This window comes from Gossypium raimondii, chromosome 5, assembly GCF_025698545.1.
Source record: "Gossypium raimondii isolate GPD5lz chromosome 5, ASM2569854v1, whole genome shotgun sequence".
Taxonomy (NCBI): domain Eukaryota; kingdom Viridiplantae; phylum Streptophyta; class Magnoliopsida; order Malvales; family Malvaceae; genus Gossypium; species Gossypium raimondii.
In genome coordinates, this window is record NC_068569.1 from 27,803,618 (window position 1) to 27,830,835 (window position 27,218).

The 27,218-nt window shown below is 33.2% G+C and overlaps 3 protein-coding genes and 1 long non-coding RNA gene across 5 annotated transcripts; 1 reads left to right on the forward strand and 3 right to left on the reverse strand.

The window, feature by feature from the left end:
- Nucleotides 1-747: 747 nt before the first annotated feature.
- On the reverse strand, nucleotides 748-1,656 carry LOC105766930 (uncharacterized). Its single transcript, XM_012586476.1, has one exon. It carries the CDS (start codon nucleotides 1,654-1,656, stop codon nucleotides 748-750), a length of 909 nt encoding a protein of 302 aa, XP_012441930.1.
- A 2,639-nt stretch (nucleotides 1,657-4,295) lies between these two features.
- Nucleotides 4,296-5,176, forward strand: LOC105770785 (uncharacterized). Its single transcript, XR_001126306.2, has 2 exons — nucleotides 4,296-4,546; nucleotides 4,838-5,176. It is a non-coding gene; the product is annotated as an uncharacterized LOC105770785 (long non-coding RNA).
- Nucleotides 5,177-5,230: 54 nt separating this feature from the next.
- LOC105770784 (rust resistance kinase Lr10) lies at nucleotides 5,231-7,807 on the reverse strand. Of its 2 annotated transcripts, none has more exons than XM_012592122.2 (4): nucleotides 7,039-7,807; nucleotides 6,712-6,824; nucleotides 6,578-6,607; nucleotides 5,231-6,450 (listed from the first exon to the last, which is right to left on the reverse strand). In XM_012592122.2, the coding sequence occupies exons 1-4, from the start codon at nucleotides 7,764-7,766 to the stop codon at nucleotides 5,321-5,323; spliced, it is 2,001 nt and encodes a 666-aa protein (XP_012447576.1). In that variant the 5' UTR covers nucleotides 7,767-7,807; the 3' UTR covers nucleotides 5,231-5,320. The 2 variants fall into 2 exon arrangements, with proteins under 2 accessions (XP_012447576.1, XP_012447577.1); XM_012592123.2 differs by having other exon boundaries at nucleotides 6,712-6,829; nucleotides 7,039-7,246.
- A 9,875-nt stretch (nucleotides 7,808-17,682) lies between these two features.
- On the reverse strand, nucleotides 17,683-25,745 carry LOC105771412 (pleiotropic drug resistance protein 2). Its single transcript, XM_012592871.2, has 18 exons — nucleotides 25,291-25,745; nucleotides 25,084-25,204; nucleotides 24,904-24,992; nucleotides 24,735-24,819; nucleotides 23,647-23,937; nucleotides 23,310-23,400; nucleotides 22,027-22,927; nucleotides 21,757-21,917; nucleotides 21,550-21,653; nucleotides 21,307-21,457; nucleotides 20,969-21,222; nucleotides 20,533-20,865; nucleotides 20,132-20,422; nucleotides 19,966-20,049; nucleotides 19,682-19,815; nucleotides 19,374-19,601; nucleotides 18,531-18,957; nucleotides 17,683-18,147 (listed from the first exon to the last, which is right to left on the reverse strand). The coding sequence occupies exons 1-18, from the start codon at nucleotides 25,743-25,745 to the stop codon at nucleotides 17,878-17,880; spliced, it is 4,470 nt and encodes a 1,489-aa protein (XP_012448325.2). The 3' UTR covers nucleotides 17,683-17,877.
- Nucleotides 25,746-27,218: the final 1,473 nt, after the last annotated feature.

A 27,218-nucleotide genomic window follows, 5' to 3' on the forward strand; every position in this document is an offset into this window, starting at 1 on the left:
AAACGGCGCCGTTTTACAACTGTTATAAAATCTAAATTTTCCTAAAAAAATTTCACTTTTCTCTTTGTTTCAACAAAAAAGGCAGAGAAACCCTCTGCTAAGGTTTTTTGAACCCATTTGTGCGCCGCCGCCACTGGGCAATCCCTCGGCCTCCGACGACACCCCCAGCCTCCGATTGTGACAGAGAGGGGACACCGCGACGGCACCAGGTAAAATTCTTTCTCTTTTTCCCTTTTTATTAAGCGAAAAACAAAAAAAAATAAAAATAGAGTAAAATTAAAAGAAAACGAAACTAGGAATCAAGAACTCCAAAAAACCACCTTTTGTATTCGGGAATCAATAAGTAAATCTCTATTTTCTCTCTGTTTTTCGTATCTCTAAACTGTAATCCCCCATTCATAAATTAATCGGCACCTTTTATAGCCGAGAAATACAAACTAAAATCAAACGAATCCCCAAAAAATCCCGTCTCTTAATCTGTTATCCTATTTGTGTGCTGCTCGTGTTTGTTGCAGGTACGGCTGTGGAGAAGAATACGCGCGACACGCGCGGATTAAAGTGCGCGACGTACGGGGGTGATGGGCGCGATGTGCGGGGGGCTGTTGTGGAGGGTGATACGGCGCTGGGGCAAAAGCTGTTTAGGGTTTCTGTCTTTTTTTGTGTTTTAGGCTGATTTGGGCTTGTGATTGTTTGGGCTTTATTTCTTTAACAGGCCAGGCAAAAATTGGGCCCTACAGCTAGTATAAATTACCGTGATCTAAACTGTCTTGATACGAGTAGAGGAGCGTATCCGACAAGTCCCCATATCCCGAGCAGAAAAACCCAGTCAAAATCTCTGCACCGGTATAAAATCTCATCGGGAATTAACCAAGGAGCTCTCCATTCGACATCTTCATCTTGGAGATTCTGAAGTATTGCCATCCATTTTTCTTTCGAAATGTCATCTCGCCTTGGCGTAGCCACCAATTCCTCCAGAGGGGAGTAGCTATCAGAGAATACTCGATAAGAGACTTTTTTTATTTTCCAGAAGTGGCTATGAAACCATGCTAATAAAAGCTGTGCACATCCAATGAATCTTCCCTCATTTGCTCTCCGGCATGCATTCAAAGATTTGAAAGTTTCAGCCAGTATTGCCGGAACGGGCGTAACCCCCTTACTAAGCAGATCAAAAAAATCAGAGACGGCCTCATCTATGTGCCTTAAAGCTTTGGGGAAGATTACTAATCCATAGATACCTAGAGCGAAGACATCAGATCTTTTCTTCACATTAGGATGTACTAGTACTAAATCTCGCAAGCTTTTCCAAGGAACGCATTTGCTGCCACCTTTCTGTTGGATTCGAGCAGCAACCCACTGTTCACTCATCCCTGTGATGTTTATCAATTTTTTTAACAACGTCGGGACACTAGTAGCTCTAGAATAAGCCTTGTTAACTTGAATCTTTGGGCACCGAAGCAAAGTCGTATACTCTTCCACGGTAGGAACTAAGTCTACTTTTCCAAAAGTGAAACAATTGTAGGCAGGGTTCCGAAACTGAGCAAGGGTTTGGAATAAATACTTGTCCACCTTGACACTGAGCAGATAAGGCAGGTCACCGTAGTTAAAATAGAACAACTGCTTGGTCGCGTTATCCCATTGATCCAATATTTCTTTCATTTCTCAAATATATTTTGGATTACGCTGATACGGGTGAAATCCCACAATTCTGATGCGTGCCCCTCTTTCAGACAGCTGCATTATCTTCTACTTTATCAAGAACCTCCTTTTCCATGATAAGCTTTCTATCTAGATACTGAACGTGAATCGACCTCTTTTAGAATGAAAATGCCATGCAATCACAAACAAAGCAAATTAGTATTAGACACAGAGCAGGATTTAAAGTAAATTATAATAAATAAAGCGTCTATTCGGGTAAGTAACTAGGTTTGGCGTAGCTCTATCTAGGTGGGTTCCTATGGCTCACTACATGTGGTTCGGTTCTAAAGTAAAGGTACCCGAACCAGCAGATTCCTCGATCCTCACCCATTATAGGCTCATATGGACCAAGTTCAGTTCAGGGGAATACATTTCCCTATGGCCATGCGAAGATGAAAATCTCACGAAGACATAAGTACGGATGTATCCCGGAAGTAATTCACTATCCCATGCGAAGGTGAAAACCTCACGAAGGCGTAGTTTCTCACTCCCACTTAAAAAGGTGTGACCAACGGTCATGCAATGCAATGTACGGAGAAATAAAAAAAATAAAATACAAAACATAATGAAAAGTATAACTCAAAACAGGGGAAATGCAACGAGAGGATCATAGGTTAAAACCAAAATTTCAAATTTCGACAAAAAGACAAAAAAATTAATCAATTTATGGCTAGACTCTCTTGAACAGTCCCCAGTGGAATCGCTAAGTTGTTGACACCATTTTTTTGTGAAAACAGGATCGACTTGGGTTTTGAAAAATGAAAACAAAAATGAAAGTCGCCACCAATCTTTTTTGATGAGGTGTGATCGGGCCACCTCGAAACATAGTTGTTTTAATAAACAATTTGGTTTTATCAAAACAATGATTTTGATCCACGAAAATCAAAAAATGAGTTCGAGAGTCTGTTACGTACGAGGAAGGATTAGCACCCTCATAATGCCCAAAATTGATACCTAGTTGATTAATTAGTGCCTTAGTGTCGAAGATTGAAAATTTGAAAAAAATTCAAAACATGATCCGTTGTTGAAATGCTAAAAATTTCGAGAAAATGGACATATTTCACGTTAATCGAAAAAGGGAATTATATCCCGTAAGTTAGGATACAATGTCTTGAATTTTTGATACGTAAATAAATGCCCAAAAATAATAAATTATTTATTTTGAAAGATATTTGATTATCTCAGATTTAAATAAAATCATGTCCCGTAAGTTAGAACACGAACTTTTAATAATTTCCGAGATTGTTTAAAAAACTTAAGTTTGAAAAAATTCGTATGTTTAAATTCGTCAAGAAAGTCGAAACCCCTTAAGTTAAGGCACGATCTTTTTGAATCTCGGAATACAAAATTTTGCTTATTTTAAAGCCATGATTTACATTAAATAAAATTAATTTAACATAAAATTGTACGAATAAACACAATATTAACATGTGTAACAAAATTATAATGAACATGATAATACATGCATAACTAATATGAGTAACAATAAAAAATAAAATACATAAAAAATGAAATAACAAGTAAATAAAAAGAGAACTAAAGTATTTCCTAAAAATAATGACGAACACATAAATAAATGAATAAATAAATGTCCAATAGAACGACAATAACAATACGAATAGTATATCAATATATTTAAGTTATAAGTTATAAAATGTGTGAATGTATATACATATATATATATATATATATAAACGAATATGCATATCTATGTATATATATGAATTATAAAGCGTAAAAACATTAGTATGTATATATCTAAAATGCATAGATATATATATAAATTATATGAAAATATAAAAACCATATAAGTATATGTGTGTATTTATGAAAATAAAAAAATAAAAAATATGTATATATCTGTATAAAGTATAAAGTACAAATAATATATATAAGTAGGTATATATATTTATAAATAAACTTGAAAAATTATGTGCGTACACATATTATAAAAATATGTATGTATATGTGTAAAATTTAAGATGTGTATATAAATACATATACATATATATAAATTATAAAATAGATAAAAATGTACTCATTTATTGAATATTAAATATGCATATATGTACATATATGTAGCAAAATTTGAAGTAAAAAAGACCATAAATATAAAAAATTACAATATTACATTCATCAATTTAAATAATAAAATAACCCAAAACTAAAGAAGAAGGGGTTAAATTGAAACCCAAACAAAATGTGAGGGTCGAAATCTAAAAAAAAAAAGGGGAAACGCAGAAAGGGAGCAAATCAGGACACGCACGAAAGGTGGGGGACCGATTGGATAATTATCCCCAGCCTTATGCGTGTAGTTTCATGCGGGACTAAAATGAAACGCACGGAAAAAAACTCGTCGAATTTAAAAATTCCAAATGGGACCAGATTGCACTAAGTCACAAAAGAGGGAGGACCTCGAGCGAAAATATCCCCTTCACCGTAGAAACACGCGGATCCTGAGGCCGGACGGGTCGGGTCGCGGGTCAGAGACCAAAACGACGCCGTTTTAGGGCTATTGTAACCAGCCCTAAACGACGCCGTTTTCTCGGCCTACAAAAGTCGCGTTTTAAAAAAAATTCATTTCCCCATTATTTTCCAGAAAAAAAATGAGAGTTTCCTTTCAAAACCCTCTTTCTCCGGCCGTTGAGTTTCCTCGGGCCTCCGTCGCGCCACCTCCATGGCCAGTGGCCGGAGTCGCGTGAAACGGGCTTTTCAGCCCTCACTTCACGGCGTCCCCGAAGGCTAGGCCTTCTCAACCGTGGGACCGAGAGAAAAAGAAAAAGATCCCTCTCCCTGTTCTACTCCGGTGACGGCGACGAAGGGTTCCGGCGCCGGCTTTCGAAGCAAACAGGTATGTTCCCCTTCCGCTTTTTTATATTTTTTGTTGAAAAGGGTTCGTAAAAAAAATAAAATAACATAAGATAAACAAACACATATAATAATAAGAAAAGAGAACAAGAACACAAAGTAAAGAAACAATAAAATCTGAATCAACCTTTTTTTTTTTAAGTTTTTGCTCTGCTTTTCCATTAACCAATTGTAAAAAAAGAAAAAAAATACAGATGTGGTGCTCGGCTTTTATAGCCGATTTGTTTCCATTTTTTCTATTATTTTGTTGTTTGCGTGTTTTCTTGTCTTGCAGGTGTCAGAGGAGCTGGTGGAGCGGGTGAACGAAACAATGGCGATGGCAGAGGGTAGGTGACGGCGGCGGTGTGAAAGTCAGAAGGCAGGTGGTGCGGCGCAATAGGGGGCTAGGGTTACTGTTTCTGTTTTGTATTTTGGGCCGTTTGGGCCATTAAGGTTTAGTTTTAGTTAGGCTTAAATTTTGGGTTTAGGTTTGGGTTGGTTTAGGTGGGTATTGGGTTGATATTGGTTTTGGGTGTTTGGGTTTTGGGTAGATTTGGGTACTGGGCCGGGCAAAATGGGTTGTACATTAGTCTTACCAACACAATCAATGCCTCATTGGCTATATTTTTTATCATTTTCGATTCTTTTAATTTTTCTAAGCCAGAAGAAGAAGAAGAAGAAGTGATAATACAGTAAAGCCTATGGTATGGAAAGTAAATGAAACAAGTCTCAAAATACAAAACAAAGTTTGGAAATTTTGAAACAAAAGTTTCACAACTTACGCTACTTCTAAGCTAATTTCACTTGTAGAAAGAAGTGATGTAGTTGGATCCTCATCATTTGGATTGTCATCAACATGATCCTCAATTGGTATTTCAAAAGGAAGCTGCTGAAAAGGTTTTGGAGGCATTTGAAGGAGTTCAACATCAGTTTCAAGCATTTCCAAGACTTTGTTCATTGAAGGACGATCACAAGGCTTCATTTGTATACACCAGAAAGCAATTATTGCCATTTTTCTCACAATCAATTTTTCATCATTCGTAACCTCTTCCAAGTCAATGTCCTCTCCTTGATGAAGTTGATCATAGATCCATGATGGAAAGTATATTTGACTTGAATGTTCAGCGTATACATTCAAATTCTTCCTTTTTCCCACTATTTCTATTAATAGCATTCCAAAACTATAAACATCAGCTTTATACGATATGCCTCCAAGGTTTTTGTAAATCAATTCAGGAGCAATGTATCCTATTGTACCTCGTGCTGCAGTGAGAGAGACAATACTATCATCTACGGAATATAGTTTAGCAAGACCGAAATCCGAAACTTTTGGGACAAAATTCTCTTCTAGAAGAACATTATGTGGTTTGATATCGAAATGTAAAATTTGCATATCACATCCTTGATGCAAGTATGCAATTCCTCGAGCCACCCCAATCACAATATCAAACATTTTGTCCCAACTTAAACTAGTCTTATTTTCTTTTTCAAATATAATCTTATCTAAAGATCCATTCGGCATAAAATCATATACAAGAGCTTGTTTTGATCCCTCCACACAGAATCCTCTAAGACTTGCCACATTAACATGATGAATCCTCCCAATTGTAGCGACTTCAGCTATGAAATCTTGCCCATTAGCTTTAGACTTGTCCAATAATTTTACTGCTACATCATGACCGCTTCGAAGCTTTCCTTTAAATACTGAGCCAAAACCCCCAGCACCTAACTTATCACTAAAGCCTCTTGTCATTCTTTTTATTTCATAGTAAGAATATCTAATAGGCATTAAATTATTTTGATTACGGAGAAACTCTTCAATTTTATTATCCGCACATAAATGCCTCCTTCTCCATTTATACGTAACAAGAGCAATCAATATAGATATCCCCAGAAATGTTCTTCCTCCTTTTAAAGAAAAAGAAATTGAAATGCATTAGTAAATGTCTTTAGAATTAATGCTATAATTGCCCCCAAAAGATTATGAGTAATTTTGTATATATTTCATATATGCAACTCCAAAGCAAAAACTCACCTATTATCCCAAGACAAATGGCATACTTGCCTGTAGAAAAAATATATATATGTCATCACTATTTCTATGTAAGGAATTAGATGGCAAATCTAATGGAAATAATAGTAATGAACTCTTGGAAATTAAAAGCATACCTTCATGTTCAACCGAATAAAAATTATGTCCAAAGGTTACAGGGCTGTGATGGAAAAGGTAATACACAAAGCTGTTGACAAAGTCTAGGAAGCCATCCCGCAATGTTTCCAACCTGTTCTTTTGTATAAGTAGAAATAAAAATATTAGTACAATTCAATAAAAAAGTAAAAATAAAATAAAAGAACTATCTACAGTTATGGATTAACTTATCCAGAAACAATGTCATGATCAGCCTTTAGCAAATATATTCAGAAATTTAATAACCCAAAACAGCAAACCCGATCTAAGAAAAACTGTATTATTAGCTAAGGTACCAAAATTCTTACATCGTTTGGAATGTATATTTTTCGTAACAGCCGCTGCCTTTGATGTAGTTTTTCCATGACAAGTGAAATCCCAAAGATAGCTTTTCATAGATATCCAAAGTAGCAATGTCGGTGGTATAGGGAGCCATAACTGGGACCCGGGCTATGACTGTGCAATATGGACTGAAATCGAGAGGCTCGGTTAGTTCATTTAAAAAGTAATGATATGAAGAAGGTGGATCATGGCCGGAAGAGCTATCGGAACAAGGAGATGCGTCGACATATTTTGAAGATTTGATTGACCGTGTGCAATTTACAAGATGCATAATTTGAAAACCAGTATGTTGATCAACATAGGGTCTAGAATACGATACGAAGCATCCTCTATCATAAAGCACAGGGGCAGAGCTTCGAGGAAGCGAGCAACTATTGCTTGCCAAATTCGAATCAACAAGTAGGATCGTAAAGTTGTTGTAAAGGATTTCTTGAACATAGAATTTCCCGTTTTCATTGCCCAAAATCGTACGGTTATGTTTTTCATCACAGTCCAGTTGGAAGATGACGTGAGCGCCGCAGTGGAGGGGTTGGGTTTTTAATCGAAAAGGATAGCGGATGCTAACGTTTCCGCACATAGTAAGGCCGCAATCATGGGTTCTGGTTCTACCGTCACAGGCTTTCGGGCTTAGAAATAGAGCAATAGTGACCAACAACACCCCACACAATGGACGATGTGGTTTTGGTTTAGGCATTGTGGACAGTTTGGGTGGGGAAAGGATGAGAAATGAGATAGGCTAAGTAGCTTTTATATAGAAACATGAATCCAGTAGGCTGAGAAAGAGTATGACTTCGTTTTTGGTAGTATAGGGAAGCAAGTTGTCTGTCATTTTCATATGAAAATTCAACGTCAATATAGGTAACCCTTTCCACGGGGAAGTCCTGCATGGAGCTTCCTAATATAAAATTATCTTAATTATTGAACTGATAAAAATAAATCTAATTTGTGTCTACTATCTTTTTACATTGGAATTCCAATCTTTGACCTAAATAATTAAATATATATTAAGTACAGAAATTTAAATTATCAAATGATTTATCCTTTCCCTTTTCTTTTCATTTAGTGAACTCTTTTCTTTTTCTTTTCAAACTCAATTGTTTTTTTTTTTACTTTTAGAAATCAAGTGCATCTATTTAATCATTTTAAAATTAATATATCTAACTTGTAATATAATATAACTTTTATATTAAAATTGTAACTTTTATACTAACAAGTAACAATTAACAATAACAAATATTCATTTTAATGACAACATAATTGAAATATCTCCTTACAATAAAATTTTACTTATTATATAATAAACTAATAATTTCTATTGAGATGAATGTTTTTGAAATTGAACCAATGGTCGAATTAGCAATACTAGTAGTAATGCTCAAAATTTGCCCTCTAAAAGTCGAGAGGCTGGTCACTAATTTTGTTTTTGAACATCACTTCATGCTTGCTTTACCTGACGGGAGCAAAAAAGTTATCTCATCGATCAAAATTAGTATTTTTAAAATTAGACCTGAAATGGTTAGGGAATTGGTCCAAAGATAGAGGTTGAATTAATTAACCTGTGAACCGATACAAACCGATTGAACAAAGCTAAAAAAACCAATTGAACTTATTTTCTCTATTTTGAATTTTTTTTATTTTTATGAATTTTTGATAATTTATTTGATCAAACCTGACGAATTAATCGAATCGGGAACTGGTGACTTGACTCGCTCAACCACCAGTCTAGTTCCGAAGAATGAAAAAAAAGAAAATATATAAGAGAAAATAATATATTGTCTTTTTTTTCACATGCCAACTTTTAATTGATTTTTTTTTTAAAAATTTAGTGGTTCAACTAACAATTAAATTAATAGAGGTACCAACTTGGAAAAAAATAGTTTAGGTATCACTTGTGACTAGAAAAAATGTTTAGATACCAACATGGGAAAAGCACATAGTTTAAGTATTAATTTGTGGGTTAATCCTCTTTAAAATATACCTAATGATTTGACTAATGAGAGTATTAACTTGAGAAAATATATATTTTAAATATAATTTATGACAAAAAATAACAATTTAAATTTTTTTGTATAATTTAAATATCAATTTATGGCTTAAGCCTATAATAAAAATACAACCTTAAAAAGCTAACTTTGTTTGCTACCAAGGGATTTAGCTCCTTAAAATACCACTAACATGTGACAGGGCGTTAGAAGTTTTCCAAAGTAATTTTAAATGCTAAAAAGTTTAAAACAAAAAAAAAAAGAAAGTAAAAACAATATATATATATATATATTTTAAAAGATTAATAACATGTGGCTAGAGGTGTTTATGAGCGAGTCGCGTTTAAGAAAAATTTTAGGCCCGCTTATTAGGCTCAAGCTCGGCCCAAATAATGGGTCTAAAATTTTACCCAAGTCCAACCTGAATACAAATGCTAAAATCTGGATTCAGCCTGCCCGTATCAAATTTTTTATATATTATTTTTTTTTAAATGTTTCCTAACAAATTGAAAATAAATTTTAAAAAAATGTGTATACTTAAATAATACTAAGATAGAGACGCAACTTAACAAGCAAATGTCTCTAAAATAGTAACAAATTAACAATAAAACAAAAGCTATACAATATCCAAATAATAACAACAAAAGAGTAGCAACATAATGAAAAAAAACAAGAAAATAATAAATAAATAAAAAGCAAGAAACAGTTAAAAAAAAGAGTAGTAGTTTTTTTTTGATATTCAGGTAAGACCAGGCTGGGCTCGAGCCAAAAAAGCATTACCCGAGGCCTGGTTCGTTTTTTAAACTGACCTTATTTTTTTGTCCAAACCCTCACATTTTTTGGGCGGACCTTCAAGTCAGACCGAATAACCCAGCCCATGAATAAGTCTACATGTGGCTGAGCCTTAGAAATTTTCGAATATATAATTAAATGTTAAAAAAATTTAAAAATAAAAAATTAAAAAACAATATTTATATACAAATTTGAATTTCTTATTGAATTTTAAAATAAGAGAAAATTAATGAAAAAAAGAATGAGAAATTTATTTTCATGGGTTACAGTCAAAAGCAATTTAACTGGTAATGGTAGTAAGTTATTTTAAATTTCAAGTTAAAAAATGAATATTTCATATATTTACTTTTAAGATGAAACGTTTGAGATGCAAGTTCGCATGGAACACTGAAGTGTGAAATGTAGTTGACACCCATTTCCTATTTAGACTTTGTATGACTTGGTATGAATAAAGCTGGCTTTTTTGACTGAGATGGTACGAAAGATACATTATACAAATCTCAAAATGCAAACCAGCAATCGAATGGTCATAAACGAGTGGCCAGAAAAAGAAAAAGAAAAGTCATAAACAACCAATTAATGTACTCTTTTTCTTTGGTATTGGCTGCTAGGAGTTGGATGAGACTGTCGGTGGGAGTTATAGGATGGGGTGTGAGCTATGGTGCAGAATTCGTACCCAGTGGTGAAAACAGCTACGCAGTTATAATCCAAAAGGCTGGGAAGGTTGCTGGTGGTGTGCGACAATTTCAAGTTGCTCTCACCATCCACAATCCCACCTCCGAAAAGAAGAAGCTCCTACTACATCCCACTGGTTTTATTTAAGGAAATGAACATCACACAAAGCATTCACATCTAAGATAACATCTTTCTAGTGTTTTGCCATTACTTTTGATTTTCCAAGTTGTTTATATAAATATGTAATTTTGGGGGTTGGTTCATACTCTGCAATATGTCCTCTTTTTTTGTCAAACAGTGGTTTCGTGCAGGTGCATGGATATTATGTTTGTGCATCTTTGCTTTGATTTTCGAGGAAAACGTTTTTGTATCTTCAAGTCGTTGGTTTTTGGACTATTCTTCGATACAATAATGCACCGTAAAAAATAGTAAAAGATAAAAGGTTTAAACATGCTAAAAGTCCCTATATTCTTTTGGAAATTAAAATTTAGTCACTATACTTTATTTTTGAAACATTGAGTTCTTGTATTTTTTTTAATCTAATTTTGCCATTAAAATTAACGGTGTCAAAGTTAAAATAACATTTTAGCCCTCAACATTTACATTTTTGGTCAATTTGGTCATTACCATTTAAAAGTACATAAAAAATTTAAAATTTATTTTTTATATTTTAAATAAAAAGCATAAAATAAAAATATTTGATTTTATAAATATAAGAAATTCCAAAATTCGATATATTTAAATTGAACCAGACCGGCTAGTTGAATTGAGAACTAGTTTGGTATCATTTCGATGAGAGATAAAAAAAACCAATTGACCCATGAACCGGTACGAATTGGTTGAACCAAATTAAAAAATCGACTGAACCAACCGTTGAACTAATTTCGAACTAGTTTGACCAATTAGTTCCAAGAATGACCAATCTGACTAGTTCAAAATAAATAAAATATTTAAAAAAACAAAAATAAAAATTATAAAAATCGGTTCAACTACCAGGTCAATTGTTATAGCCTGGTTTAACTAGTTTGTACCGATTCGTGGGTCAACCAATTTTTTACCTCTCACCAAACCGATACCCCAAATAGTTCTTGATCCAATCAGTCTAGTCCAATTTAAATTTTATTTTTAGAAATATCTTTTTATATTTTTCAATTTTAAAGATTTTATATTTTATATATATTTTTAATTTTTTGTATAAAATAATAAAATAATAATAAATTTTAAATATTTTAAAAAAATTTATGTACTTTTAAAGGGTCTGGACAAAACTGACAAAAACTATAAATGTTGAAGGCTAAAAAACGTTTAAAATTTTTAAAAACCAACAGACTCGTGAACCGAGATGAACTAGTTGAATTGGCAATTGAGTCGATTTTTATAATTTTTAATATTTATTTTTTAATAATTTATTTGCTTTAAACCAGTTGAACTGGTCGTTCTTGAAAGCAATTGATTAGACTAGTTTAAAATTGGTTCAATTAATTTTTTATCTCAGTTCAAGCAGTTTGTACCGGTTTGTAGGTCAATTGATTTTTTACCTCTCACCAAAGAAATGCCCCAACTAGTTCGCAGTCTAATTGGCCAAACCAGTTCAATTTATATAACATTAAATTTTGGAATTTTTTTCTTATATTTTAAAATTAGTTATATTTTAATTTTTTATTTTAAAGAGTTATTCCATAATTTTTAATTTTATTTTGTAATAATTATAGTTTTTTAAATTTTATGTGCTTTTAAAGGAAAGATCAAATTGACAAAAAAACTGTAATTGTTGACGTAAAAAATATTTCACCTTTGACATTTTCAATTTTAATGGAAAAGTTAATATTATTTAAATTGAATAATAAAATATTAAAAATATATTTTATATCAATATCATAAATTATAATTAAATTAAATTTTAAAAATATTTTTATTATTTAAATTGAATTCGGTCTAGGCTAGCTCGAGACATAAAAAACCTTGTCCAAACTTGACTCAAATAGGACAAATTAAGAGTTGGTATCATTATTTAAAAATTATTGTATACTAATATTTTACATACTTTATAACTAATTTTACATAAAAGTAGTTTTTATATATAATTAATTTAATAAAAATAATAACAAATTTGTACAAATTTAATTTATTATGGACTGAACAAATAGTTCAAAGTTTGAAGAGACATCACCATTTATGGAGTAAATTAATAGACTTGTTCATAAATTAAATTAGTCCATTAGGTTCAACCCAACTTTGATTGGGCTTGGACAATGTATTTTATGTCCCAATTCGTGTCAAAAGTAGGCTTGGGCTAGAATTTTTTGGAATTGGGTCACAACTCTACTCGATTAACCCATGAACAAGTTTAAGTAAATAACCTTTTTTTTAATTTTTATATTTTTAAATTAGTTTACATTATTTTTAAATTTAAAAGGTTTTAAAATTTTTAAATTTTTATTGAAAATACAAAAAATAACTTTTAAAACATTTTTTTAGTAATTGTTTATGTAAAGAATATGGACTTAATTTTTACAAAATTATAAATCTGACAAAGGGACCAAGATTTTCAAATAAAAAAAAGTATTGGACTCAATGTTTTAAGATTTTACCACTAAACTTTTAAAACTTAGAAAGATGCCTGTAATGTTATCGGGTTATTACAAAGATGTCACTCCATCATTTACTGTCGTTACTTAAGTAACGACATCTGACTTAACATGTTAAGTGTACCACATGTTTAATAAATTTATTTTCTTTCTTTTATTAATATTTTAATATTTTAATATTTTTAATTTTCCTCTCTTTTCTTGCTCTTCTTTGTTTTCACCTGATTTCCCTTCCCTAACAAACCCTAGTCGAAACAACCAATCTTTTGTGCTACTTTCAATGCTGATGAGTGGGCTTGTAATGCTTTTGATTCATTGACAAAAACCGAAACAAACCGGATTTGAACCATTGTCTGCAATTAAACTCACATTTAGTGAATTGTCCAGATTTTGAAACAGATGAAAAAAAAAAAATCCTTTTACATGTTTTACAATGTTTCCTACTTGTGAGGTTTTTTTTTTTTTTTTTAAACTCAATTTAATTAATTAATTATGAAAATGATCCAAGTAAAAAAGTATATACGAAAATTATTTAAAGTCCATAGTGTTTGTTGATGTCGCCTGACACACCGTCGGCACTACTCCCCAATGATGAGCCTATGATTGGCTTTTTAAAAAACTAGAAATTTTTTGGGTGCCGCCATTGTGTCAGACAACGCCAGTATATATTTTTCAAAATACCATGAAAAATATGAGTATTCACTGTGGAGAAAAAAAAACTTTTAATTGGTTCTACCAGTTTATCAGACGGCACTGAGAAATTGTCAAAAAAATTGAGTTATGCCGATATGTCAGGTGGCACCATTAAAACTTTTAAATTCACTTAACTTTCTTTTTTATTATTCTTTTATTTCTTTCTTTCTTCTTTTTACATTGTTCTTTTTGTTTTCTTTTTTTTTCTTTCCTTTCTTCCGCTCAATTGAAAACCCCAATCATTGTATTCAATAGCCATCGATGTTGTTGTTTATGACAGCCTTTCATGTCGATTTCAACAACAAAAAAGAGATTTCCTCCTTCTCGTTGATTTCTATGGTTCAAATTTCCCGATAGTCAGCTCCAAATTTTCTAAAACAATGGCCAGAGCTTCGAACTACCCTTTCTACAATTTTTTTTAAATATCATCATTGCCACCTGACACAACGGCGACACCTAGAAAATATTTTAAAAAAATATAATGGGTCCCTCTTGACATATCGACAACACCCAAATTTATTTTTTTGAAAATTTCCCGATGCCACCTGATAGACTAGCGACACCCATTAAAATTTTTTTTCTCCACCATGAATACCCGTATTTTTCACGAGTGAAAAATACATACTGGTGTCAGTTAACACAGTAGTGGCACCCAAAATTTTTTACTAAAAGCCGATCATTGACTCATCATTGGGGAGTGCTGTTGGTGTGTTAGGCGATGTTAGTGAACACTGCGGATTTTAGGTCATTTTCGTATATTATTTTTCAGGGCCACTTTCTTAATTAATTAATTAAATTAGGTTGTTTTTTGTTTAAAAAAAAAAACCTCCTTGTGTTAAAGCTTACTGGATTTTTTAAGAGAGTTTAACTAATGTTATGGTATGTATTGCTCCAATTATGGAAATGAGAGGAACCACAAGAAGACAAAAATATTGCCATGTAATGAATGAAATTGCCTAACTAAAAAACAACCAAAATAGAGTTCAATTTGACCTCATTAAGACCAAAACTTTATGACCATAACAACATCAATGTTGATAGCCAAAACAACACATTTTAACTTCAGTGTCAAAATATTGAATGTCATCTAAGTAATTAATTTTCATCTTTGTTGTTTGTCTCTCACTAATTCACATCCAACATGAGATTTCTACAACAAAAAATTCAAACTTTTTTGTTTTCAACAATCAAACCCTAAGGAATTTTACAAAAAAATAAACCTCTCATCTTTTTTAGTAACCTGCCAACAAAGATGCCCAAATTGCAGCACCCGCCACAAGGAAGTAAAATGCATACTATAAGGGCAAAAAGTAAACATTTTACCCAAGATCACAACCCTGTAAAAGTATATATATATACCAAAATTAAATTACAAAACTAAACCCTAATTTCGCTTTCAAATTTTATTTAAAAAACAAAATTAAATACGTCTTATGCCTTAAATTGGATAAGAAAACCAGGCATGTTGGAAACCGCACAGCGGGATGAAATGAGTAAGGCTAGCAAGGTTTTTTGTTGACATCTCTAGTTTATATATAATGGTGAAAATCAAATCACCTGTGCTAACTACCTATATTTACCATTAATAATTTCTATATTTTTAAGGAGAGGAAATATAGGTCCAGTCAACCATTGCTCCTCATATTTGGGTTGAATGGAGTATTGCATTTTAATAACATATTTTTTTAAAAGCCAACTGATGGAATATCCTCAATATAAGTAGCTTAGTTAATTATTTTTGTCTGATTATGTTCTTTTTGCTGGACGTATGGTTGGATGAGCTCTTGGCTGCTCTCTTATACGCTTGGCTTTGGGGTTTCTTTCAAGTGTTGGAGTTCTAGTTGACTTTTGAACTTGGTATGAATAAAACAGGCTTTTTGACTAAGAAAAAGTGGTAATAAAGTAAAGCATATGGTATTAAAAAGAATTAAAAGATTTAGAATTAATGTAGAACAAGAGGGGAAAGAATGACTGGAGAGGAAATGCTGGAATCTCAACAAACCAATAGGAGGAACAGTCACTTCATGTGCATTTATGACACATATTAAACACAACTCGGGTAAGATCATACCCACGTTTTCTGATCTCTGTTTTTGGATCCAATGCCATTCAAAAAGATTTCCTATTCAAAATATATTTAAAAGGAGATTTGTGTTAGGATGTGTTTACAGTGCAGTGATTTAGCAAATGATATTCATGTTAGGATTATTATAAGTTCAATTGGGAAAATAGCTTGTTTTAGTTATTGAAGTTAAATTGATTCCTAAATTAAAGACATATATATATGATTATTTGGACTGAACATATATTAAATAAGATCCAAGATAAATTTATATATTAATTCACTTGTGCTCTCAAATTAATGAACCAAAATTTGATATATTGAATACATGGCTTAGGCGTGATATGGTTTCACTCACAATAACGGAATTACCATTGGAGTACGCTCACAAACCAATCATAAGATGATTATAATAGCATAATAATTTAATTTGTTTTATTAACAAAGACATTCCTTGTTATGCTTATAAGATGGATGAGTTTTCTTTATTGTGTTTTGAATTGACTTTCCGTTTTGATCGAAGCTCTTCATTTATATTTTTTGTCCTTAAGAGTTATGCTTTTCATGTGTTAATTTTGTTGTTTATAACTGGATCTCCACATGTGGTTGTGAGAATGCCAGGTGTGGATGGCTGTTTTATTTTGTTTTAATATTATAATAAGAAGCCTTGATATTTTACTAAAAAAACGACATTCCTATTATTATATTTCGTCTTTGTTTTTGTGCATTAAATAAATTAGTTAATAATAAAGTCCCTAAAATAATATAATTATTCTCAAATTGTCATTAGTGAGTATTATTGTAAGTCGAGATAACAATAATGCATTGAGATTAATGAACGGTTGATTGAAAACGAGTTGTTGTCATGAATAAAATATATTGAGTCCACGCATGAGTACTCATTAGAAGAATAGTGTATTGGACTAACCCGCCTTAGATTATTATATAATAGTCACAACAATTTTCATTGTGATAATGATGTGTGTGATCTTTGGACTTGAAATCACTATAGTTTCCAATATCATGAGCCATGTGCTTTGACACAATTAAACATCTTTCATAACTATTTTACTATAAATACTATTGTTGGGTATATCACAAATTATGTAATGAGATATGAGTGATCTAGACATGATTTGTCCCTCCTGAATAATGGGAGCAATATCTAAGGTCCTTTGATCGAGTGAGACTAAAAATGCATTACTATGTTCAAATTAGTCGATATGAGATATTGAACTCATTTGCATATCTTAGTCTCTTCGAAATTCAAGATATAAAATGTTGAACTATAGAAATGTGACTATTCCATGATGTGTGTTAAGTTTGAATATCATAAACAAATAGAAATATTGCACAAGAATTTTATCGCGGAAAAAATTTAATCGAATATAATAATAATTTTTAATCGAGTATTGGGATGGTTAAGTATGAAATTTTGTATGGAAGTGTCATACTTTGTTGTGTTGGACCAAACATAGCTAAAAGAAGTTGGTTGGTCTAGATTTGATTCAAGAAACTAAAGAGAAAAATTGTTTTATTGGAGATAGGCTTAAAGCAGGATGGGGTAGGTAGAAATCTTTTGCAGATTTAAAATGGAAGGATATTTAGTGTAGCGTTGGAGACAAGATTTTCTTAAAAAATTCTCCTTGAAAGATGTTGTGGTTTGGTCGAAAGGGAAGTTCACTGTTAAATAAAAAAAAGCCCAACCTTCAAATCATAAAAGGCTACAAGGGTAGAAAGATTGATTTTTCTTCCTTTATTTTCCTCCTAAGAAATGAAGGAAGCAAACACAAAGGACACAGGTAAACAATAATACAACATTATTATTTGAAATGAAAATCAAAGAACATATTACAATGTATATATAAATAAAAGAACAACAAATTACAATGTGTGTATCTATATACACATGTGCCCCAACATTTTTATAGAACCACAGAGGAGAATGTTTTAAATCCCTTCTTTTGAGACAATTATTCATGCACCAAAAAGGGAATGTAAGGAGCATTTTCCTCATCTCCTTTGGAAGTTGAGGAACTTGATTCCATATGCAAAGACAAATAAGAAGAGAAGGACCCAACCAATATGGGCAGCAACAACAACTGGAAGGAAATCATACCTAAACCCTAAGTGTGTCTCAAGGTAAGCTTTCACTGCCATTGGCAACTCTCCTGGTATCACAACAGGATCATCTTTGTCACCCACTTGGGATGTCACAAGTCCATTGATTGTCCATGCCACTGGAGATGCCCAATAGTACCATCTCCACCAAATTGGTATTTCCTGCATATATTCAAACCATAGCCTTCATTTTCATTTCTTTCTTGTAATTTAAGATAAAGAAAGAACCCAAAGTTTAACTTAGTTGGTTTATGCAGTCACTCTTAAGAAGTGGCATTCAAAGAACCCAAAGTTTAACTTAGTTGGTTTATGCAGTCACTCTTAAGAAGTGGCATTCAGCAGATTTAGTATTGCGACCCTTTTCTTTTATTTCTAATGGATCCCGGTAAATATTGTAAGGAGGACACAGTATGAGAAATAAGGTATAGGATTTGCAGATTTCAGATAAACTGAATGCTACTTCTTAATAATGATTGCATGAATATTGAATCCTGAGTTCAGATTAATAGAGCATTGAACTAATGCTTTAGGCTTTTAATACGTACCGTCCTAGGGATGAGGAAACCAGAAAAGAGGTTCCAAAAGCTTAGAAAGAAGGACATGACAATGGCAGCAAATTGATGGTTAGGTGTAAGAGCTACAAGCATCATCCCATAGAGTGTGAAGTACATGAAGCACATCAATATGAAGTAGTAGAACAAGAAGAACTTCCCAACATCCATGTGGAATCCAATCATTGAGTAAAGCAATATGCTATACATCAATGTCTGGATTGAAACATATATTGCCTCTATTGCTACCTGAGCAAATGCATAAGGCAATGGTGAATACATTCCTGCTGCTCTTTCACGATAGAAGACCGTTCTTTCGATTGCCACAACGGATTGTACCGCTGAAGTGTTGGTGGCTCCTAGGAAAAGGACAGCTGAGTACATAGCTCCCAAGAGATTCATTAGATCTTGTTGCTTGTGTCTGTTCAAAGAATGTTTACAAATTATCACAAATGAAATCCAAAAAGGCTAGACATAGATATATCTTCCAGATAAGAGATGCCGTTTATATTTCTGTTCCCATTGATATATGACCATGTAGAGTTATATAACATGACCTGCTGATACCAATTTGGGAACTTTGTTATAAGAGTTTCTAATGATTTCCAAACTTGCATCTATAAGTTGATGGTATTTTCCACATTTAATGTTGGAATTGTTGGTGCCGAAGTTCGGTCAAGGTGACCTTCGGGCTTAAACCAATTGGTCCATCCAACATCTCTAAGAGACGACCTAGTAAGGAGAGAGGACCCTAGTAACCATAGCATTTTTTAATGTTGAACTGTAGTTTTGTTTTCACTACCAAAATGATAACTAAATAAGAATTTTTGAACTTACATCTTATCTCCCTTGCCCCAGAAAATCAGTCCGAATATGATACCAACGAAAAATGTCATGAAAAATCGAATGGCATTGTATTGTGGGTTCCTCCAATATGAGTTGTGTTGCTTCCAGAAGCAGGCTTTGCATTGAGTAAAGAAGCCTTGAGAGTATGTTGTAGGGAAGTGAAGGTCCTTAGTCCCAGGGACTGGGGTGCTTAGATCTTTGATAAGTTCCTCATTCTTCCTGGAAAAATTACAACAACATTTCAGATTCAGTAGAGATAAAAATGGAGGGAAACAAATAGTAGTTTCAGTTTTAGTTACCTATAAAGTTCAGATTTGGAATAAATTTCACTAAAATCGACGTCAAGTTGAGCCTCGACAGCAGTGGAACTAATTTCCAGCATCCAAGTTGCAGGGTTGTACCCTTCTTTGATCTTGGGAACCCCTGGGATAGCCTGCAGAAAGTTTATAGACATAAGTTGCGATCAAAGCCTCGAAGAGTTCTAATACTATTGTTAACATGTATGCGATTCGATCCGACCGAAAACACATCCATGACTGTAATATTAAACCATGGTATGCAGTGTGAGAAAATTGGTTCTTACTTCAAAGTACTCTACAAGTTTGTGGGACTGGCGGCCAAGAGGTCCAGCATAAATGACTTGTCCACCTCTCTTCATCAGAAAGAGCTGCATTGAAAAAGGAAATGGGTTAAGCAAATGGAAGATGAAGAGGAAGTAAAGGTTTCCAACGCTAAAATTTTAAGAATACCTCATCAAAGGCTTCAAAAATGTCTATGCTTGGTTGGTGAATTGTGCAGACCACAGTTCTTCCAGTATCCACTGTATTTCTCACGGTACGCATGACAATAGCAGCTGCTCTAGCATCAAGTCCCGATGTTGGTTCATCCATGAAGATGATTGATGGATTAGCAACCAATTCTACAGCTATTGTGAGCCTTTTCCTTTGTTCCGTTGACAGGCCATCGACTCCAGGCAGGCCGACAAGAGAATTCTTGAGAGGATTTAGCTCAACCAACTCCATTACGTCTTCAACAAACATCTGTTGCACAATAGAATAAAACAGTTATGTAAACTTCTTTAGCTATAAGGTGCAGTTAGATATAGATATAACATACAATAATAAAGATCTGGGCTAAAAAAAGAACATGCCTTTCGTGTTTCTGCATCAACATCCTTTGCAAGACGAAGCCAGGCTGAGTAGACGAGAGATTCGTAGACGGTAACATGAGGAGAATGGATATCGTTTTGTTCACAGTAACCGGTAACCCGAGCAAAAGTTTGTTGGTTCTTTGGGTAACCAGAAATGCTAATACTTCCTTCAATATAGCCACCGGTTTTTCTTCCTGCTAGAACATCCATCAAGGTGGTCTTTCCTGCTCCACTAACCCCAACTAATGCTGTTAGCACGCCAGGCCTAAAAGCTCCACTTACGTCTCGTAGTAATTGAAGACGAGTCTCTTCAATTCCTTGGCTCTTCATTTCCTGAATAGGATACCAAATTTTACCATCTATTCCTATTCCTATTCTTTGTTTTTCGGTAAAAGAAATTGCTTGATGGGTGTAAAAATATGGAGAAGGGACTCACAGCAGGCATGTCAACGAAGTAATTCACATGGTCAAATGCAAGTGACAAGGGTTGGAAAGGTAACACCATTCCCCTCTTTGAAGGTCCTTGGTTTGCACCACTAGGAACTGAGTTGTCAAGATTATTCTTCATTGCCATATCAGTTGATGGTGAACTCATTTCTATGGATTTTAAGTTAGGCTGTCCATTGGAAGATGATTGCTTCTTGCTCTCATCCTCTTCTTCCAGAATAACAGCTTTGGAATCTCCCAGAGCTGCATTTGTTTTTGAAATTAATTTTAAAACTGAAACCATACATTGGTAAGGGATATTATCAGCACGAGTTTTCAGTAGCTTACGATTCAAATAGGTCAATGCTGCAATAAAACAGAGATTAAAAAGCAGAGAAAATCCGAGGAGTGCTGCAACACAAATCCAATACCAAAACTCTTCTGTATACATGCCTCTGGATTTGAGAAGAACTTTCCCTACTGTGGTGGAGTTAAATGGCTGCAATGGTAATGTAAAGGAAATATCAAGATTAACTAGTAACATTTATACAATATAGACCTTTCTTTAAGCATGTTCATAGGAGATCTTACAGTACTCCATCTTTTGTCAAGAAATTCAGTAATGACAATAGCATTTTGTCCATACGACATCGGAGAGATGTAGTATCCCCATATCATCCATGACTTGATGTCATCTGCCAGAACAGATGATTGAAAGTTGCTATGAGATCAATAATATCAATAATGATAAAGGAAACCCTAAAAAGCATAGCCAATTTAAAGATAGAAAGTGCTAACCTTTGGCAACAACAAATCCGCCAAGTACAAAAACCACCAGCAAGGTAAAGGTACCAAGTGTGTTTGCTACAACCTGTGTTCTTCCAACCGCAGCAATGAATCGAAAGAGAGAAAGGGCCATCTGGTGAATGCCAAAGAATGCCAAGAATTGTCGAAAAAACCTGAAACGTTGTTGATGTGCCAATGAATAGAATTATAGATTAACATAGCTCATAGGTGGGAAAATGGTAACTACAGTTCTATGTAACTGAATATAGTGCATTTCCATACCTGCTAGCAGATGGGGCAAAACCAATGGTGTAATATGTGAGGAGGATCCATATCCCTGACTCAAGCAAAGAAAGGGGAATCCTAAGGACCCAAATCGGCAAAGCAAAGGCCCATGCTGGATAGAATAAGAAATCCCTTTGTTTGAAGAAAACTGGAAGCCTAAATATGGTGAGTGCAAGCTCTGCCATCCCATTAAACATGACATTAATGAGACTAAAGAACAGTGCACCATAAAATTTTGTTCCATTTGATATATGACCAGCTTTCATTTTGGTCCTAAAAAACACAGTGAAAGCAATGACAGACATAATGGTTATCTGGGTTGTCTTGAATATATATACGAAAGAGTTGCGCTTCATCAGTAGCCATTCTCTTGCAAAACAAGCCTTGAAAAGTTCCCAGTTTGAGATTCCATACTTTTCTTTCACCAATGCAGCTGGATGAATTCTGGATTTATCATAAGGAATCCTGAGTTCATCATCAAGTTTTTGACCAACATGGAAAGAGTTGAAATGTTCCACGAACTTTGATACCGATACGTAATGATAAGGTTCATTTTCTCTACACCAATACTGCTGCTGGTCTTTCTTTGAAGTCACTTCTTGTAGGAAATCCGCTATTCCTTTCCTTTCAGGACATTTGAATCCCAAACTTTCAAAGAACTCGAGAACATGTTCTCGTGGTCCTTGATAGACTATCTTACCCTCAGAAAGCAAGATAATGTCATCAAAAAGGTCATAGGTTTCTGGTGCAGGTTGCAAAAGAGAGATGACCATGGTTACATCCATGATATGAACCATTTGCTTCATAAACCTTACAATCTGAAAAGTTGTAGAACTATCCAAACCAGTTGAAATCTCATCCATGAAAAGAGCTTTTGCAGGTCCAACCAACATCTCCCCTGCATTTTTGTGTAACTAGATCCTTTTAGGATTTTCTTACAAAGTGAAATGGAAACAAGGAGTTTTAAAAATGGTTTTAAAATGCTTCAAATATTAAGGACATTATATCAAATATATGGTAGATGTCATTATGTCCTTAAAAATGGTTTATCACCTTAAAAGTTTAGTCTATAAAAGAACTTATCGATATCTCAAATAATACGAACTTAGGGATTAGCCTAACAGATTCATGCTCAAAGTGGGTTCAAAACTAAGCATCTGCAATATCCCTTTCCAATTCCTAAACTACAGTCTCCATTGTACCAAAAATGATCCTAAATAATACTTGAGGACAAAAACAATTCAAATCCCTTCACATTATTCAGTCTAGAATTAGTTTACCTGTAGTGACACGCTTCTTTTGTCCACCAGATATGCCCCTTCTCATGTCATCACCCACCATAATATCAGAACAGATATCCAGTCCAAGAATCTGTCATCACATCATAGTTAAAAGGTTAATTTTTATAACTTTGTTGCAACGTACTATGTTGCTAGGATTCTTCATTTTTTTCTTGAAGTATTGGTGTTCAAGACTCATGTCCGACACATGGATACAAGGATATGGATTCAAAGATCTTCCACATACATCATGTCGAATACATACTTGCACCTGAATCTGAGTAACAAAGGGCAATGAAAAATAAAAGACTAGAAACGAGTGAAAAAATGGACAAACCTTGAGCACATAATCAGAAACGAGACTAGTGTTTTGGCCAGCCATTGCAGTAGCTTTCATGAAAGCATCAATCTCAGGGTCTGGTTTAATCCCAGCCTGTTTTTCTCGCCTTGATAACTCAGCCAAGAGTTCATATCGGGTCCCAACTCCCAAGCACCGCCCTGAGAAATCTAGTGTTTCCCTTACAGTCATCTCACCATGGTGAAGATCATGTTGACTTATATAAGCACTTGTCCTCTGAGGAATAAATTCTTGAAATTCATGGCCACAATACGTTATTTTTCCTGATACCTGTTCAAAGATTGAACATTGTTCATCAGTAAACTAAACCAAAAACATTATTCCAGTTTGTTTTTTTTAATCAAACTCAACTGGTTGATTTAAAATGAATTCTTCCGGTAGGAATCAATTTGGTTCTTCTGGAAATTTTTTAAAATGTTTGGTATTTAGTACTGTTTTTTTGGTAACATGGTATTTACTATTTAGTACTTTGTAAGTTGTTTTAATATAAAAATATAATATGAGATATTCAAGCTGAAAATTTTATATCAAAATATATTTTTAAAATTTATATGTAAATAAAAAAATAAACTTTGATTAATATGATAAAATTGAGACCTTAAAGATTGTAATGTCCTAAGTTTAAGACTTATTGCTTATCTATTTATTTTGAGTTTTTAATTATTTTTCAATTGGGTTTGTATACAATTGACTTTTAAAATCAATCCAATCAAATATTTTAAATTAATTTAAAATTTTGATTTTTATTTCTAAACTTTTGAGAAGTTATTTTTAATTTAATATTTGTGAGATTTTTTTAGAGGTGGTTCCTTTAAAAGGTTATTTAAGTTATATTTTATTTAAATATATTATATAAAAACTTGAAAAGAAAAATCTATTTTAAAATATTTTTTATTTTAAGGAGAAATAGTTTCTAGTCAAGGATATTATATAATATATAATGAAAAACTTTAAAAATATAAAAATAGTTTTTGCCTAAAAGAGAAAATGAGTATTTAGTGTTTGACTCAAGAGTTTTATAACAATGGAGATTATACTATAAAAGCCTAGAGAATTTGATAATATACCCTTAAATTAGTGTCGGTTTTCCCAGCGAGTGCCTGCAACAGTGTAGTTTTTCCAGACCCTGGAGGTCCTAAAAGCAATGTCATTCTACGTAACACAAAAGACAAAAGAAAATATAAGTTAAATTGCCAAGCAGAGGTCTATTATTTTCCAGAAAAATGAAAACAATACCTTGATGGTTTCACTATTCCACTCACATCACCAAGTATATTGACCACTCTTTTCTTCGAAGGGAAAAGCTTCATTAATCCAAGGGCCCCCTATTTTGTTCAAAAACTACCAACGTTAAACACTTATGTAATTTCTTCATAAAAGAAAAAAATTTATCCAAGTAAAGAGAATCTTAATGACCTCAAGTGTGTTCAAGGTTGAGTTGAGCAATGTTGGAAGAGCCCTGGTTCCAAGATACGCATCTCCTTCTATGGATAAATGCTCAAATCGAACTTCAATCTTTGGAACATCAATTCCCACCCTATTTGGTCATGCAATTTGGATTAATTTGAAGTCAATGTGATATTAAAGGGTTACAAATATTTTATTACTATTTTGGATATTTACCTATCGGTTCTCTCTCGAAGTCTAAGAAGAAACCTCTCATTATCTTGTTCCACGACGCTTAGTATGCTTTCCATGAGGTTCTTCTTGTCGTGCATGTCGAGGTTGGCGATGTCAACTTGTTCGTATCCCACTTTTCCTTCCTCCAAAACCTGTTTCAGCATTGCTTTTCGAATACGATCGTATGTTGGAAGCCTTTCGATGGCGGCCCATTTCAGTTCCTCTTCATCTTCTTCCCTCCCACTTCGCTGGAAGACATCGGTTTGATTATTCCATGCCTCTCGGATACTAGTTGAAGCCCAGCCTCTTCTGCTTCCCAATCCCGTGCTCATCGACCGATTGTTCATCGCCTCACGTATACTAGCCGAAGCCAAGCCTCCTCTGCTTCCCAATCCCGTAGTACTCATTCTCCGGCTCATCGACCGGACGAGGTCGTCTCCGGTCAATGCCAATGCCATGATGGAAAGGTGCCTTGCTTTCTTGGTGCTATATAGAATTACGATTAATATTAGGAACAAAAACGCACGTTTGACGACTCAAACATCAAAAGGACATATATGAAAGGATGGTGGATGTGAGGGGGTCCAAATCCAATGCATGGTTTATGTAGATGAAGATTGTTGTACTGACAGAAATGGGTATTCCGGAGTTCTGAAGAAAGATGAATGATTTTCATCAATTTATTCTGATTTTTGTCATGTTTATATCTATATTATATCTCTATTTAAAAGAAGGTTGAAAAGGGCAACTTTTGTTCACACGCACGTTTTGTGTGTGTTTTTTTATACTACTTTGGTTAAATTTTAATTATAATTTTTATTATATTTAAATTTAAATACTTTAATTTTAATATAATTTTAGTTAATATTGTTAATTATTTTGATTAAGTTTTTACACGAATTTTTAAAATAAATACAATTTTAACAAAAGAAAATTTTGACATGATGAGTTAAAATATATGCTTTAAAAATCCACATCATCAACCAAAGTCATAAGGGTGCTAATTACTTGGATTAACTATTGACACATATCCTTCTTCTCCTATTAAAGTCATTATAAGATAATGACAAATTTGCAGTTTAGTTCCTCTACTATGCTCAAATTTTAAATATTTTAATTTAATATAATTTTATTATTTACTTTTACAATGATATTGGTTAGTCCAAATAGTTAGTATCTTTAACCATTGCGGTTGAAATGATGGTGTCAATTTCTTTTAGAACACTTTTCTAATAAAAGAAAAACTTGTTCCAGCATGATAAGTAAGAACAAGTATTTTTAAGAAAAAAAATCAACTCGACTATGTCAACCGAATAATTAAGGATGTCAACTGTTTTGACTAACTAAAGATACTATATAGGGACACCTAATTATGTCGATTAAATGATAGATGCTAATTTCTAAATTTAAACATACTATATAAAGCATAACTATAATTTTAGTTAAAACAATCTATACCTAACACTTCCTTTGTTATTTGATTTAACAAAAGGTTATATATATATTTTTTAAATAGATTGTTTTTAATTTAATTGGTATAAATTATTATTTGCTTGAAGTGAAACAAGGATAGCAAACTAGTATATTTAAATGGAATGATTCAGTTAATATTTTAATAATTTTATAGTTCAATTCTTTCGATGTTTGTAGTTATCTCTCTCAATAATGTTGTCTTCATAGTTTTATACTATAATTCTTCCTTTAAGAGGGTCGAAACCCTTTTTTTTTAAATCAATTTTTTTAAATGAAAAAAATGGGAGTCACCACCAATCCTTTTTATTAGGTGTAATCGGATCATTTCGTAATTTAATCATTTTAATAAAAGTTCAAATTTACTAAAACGATGATTTTTGGTCTACAAAATTCAGGAAATGGGTTCGAGAGTCGATTACGCACGAGAAAGGATTAGCACCCTCGTAACGCCCAAAAAT

Excerpts from the sequence above, each read along its gene's own strand:
- LOC105771412 (XM_012592871.2), bottom strand. The coding sequence starts at position 25,745 with ATGGCATTGGCATTGACCGGAGACGACCTCGTCCGGTCGATGAGCCGG. Across the intron at positions 20,423-20,532 it reads TTGATGCAGAAACACGAAAG|ATGTTTGTTGAAGACGTAAT; the intron begins GCATGTTCTTTT and ends ATTGTGCAACAG. Across the intron at positions 19,816-19,965 it reads AACTTGTAGAGTACTTTGAA|GCTATCCCAGGGGTTCCCAA; the intron begins GTAAGAACCAAT and ends AACTTTCTGCAG.
- LOC105770784 (XM_012592122.2), bottom strand. The coding sequence starts at position 7,766 with ATGCCTAAACCAAAACCACATCGTCCATTGTGTGGGGTGTTGTTGGTC. Across the intron at positions 6,825-7,038 it reads AAATATACATTCCAAACGAT|GTTGGAAACATTGCGGGATG; the intron begins GTAAGAATTTTG and ends ACAAAAGAACAG. Across the intron at positions 6,451-6,577 it reads CATTTGTCTTGGGATAATAG|GAGGAAGAACATTTCTGGGG; the intron begins GTGAGTTTTTGC and ends TTTCTTTAAAAG.
- LOC105766930 (XM_012586476.1), bottom strand. The coding sequence starts at position 1,656 with ATGAAAGAAATATTGGATCAATGGGATAACGCGACCAAGCAGTTGTTC.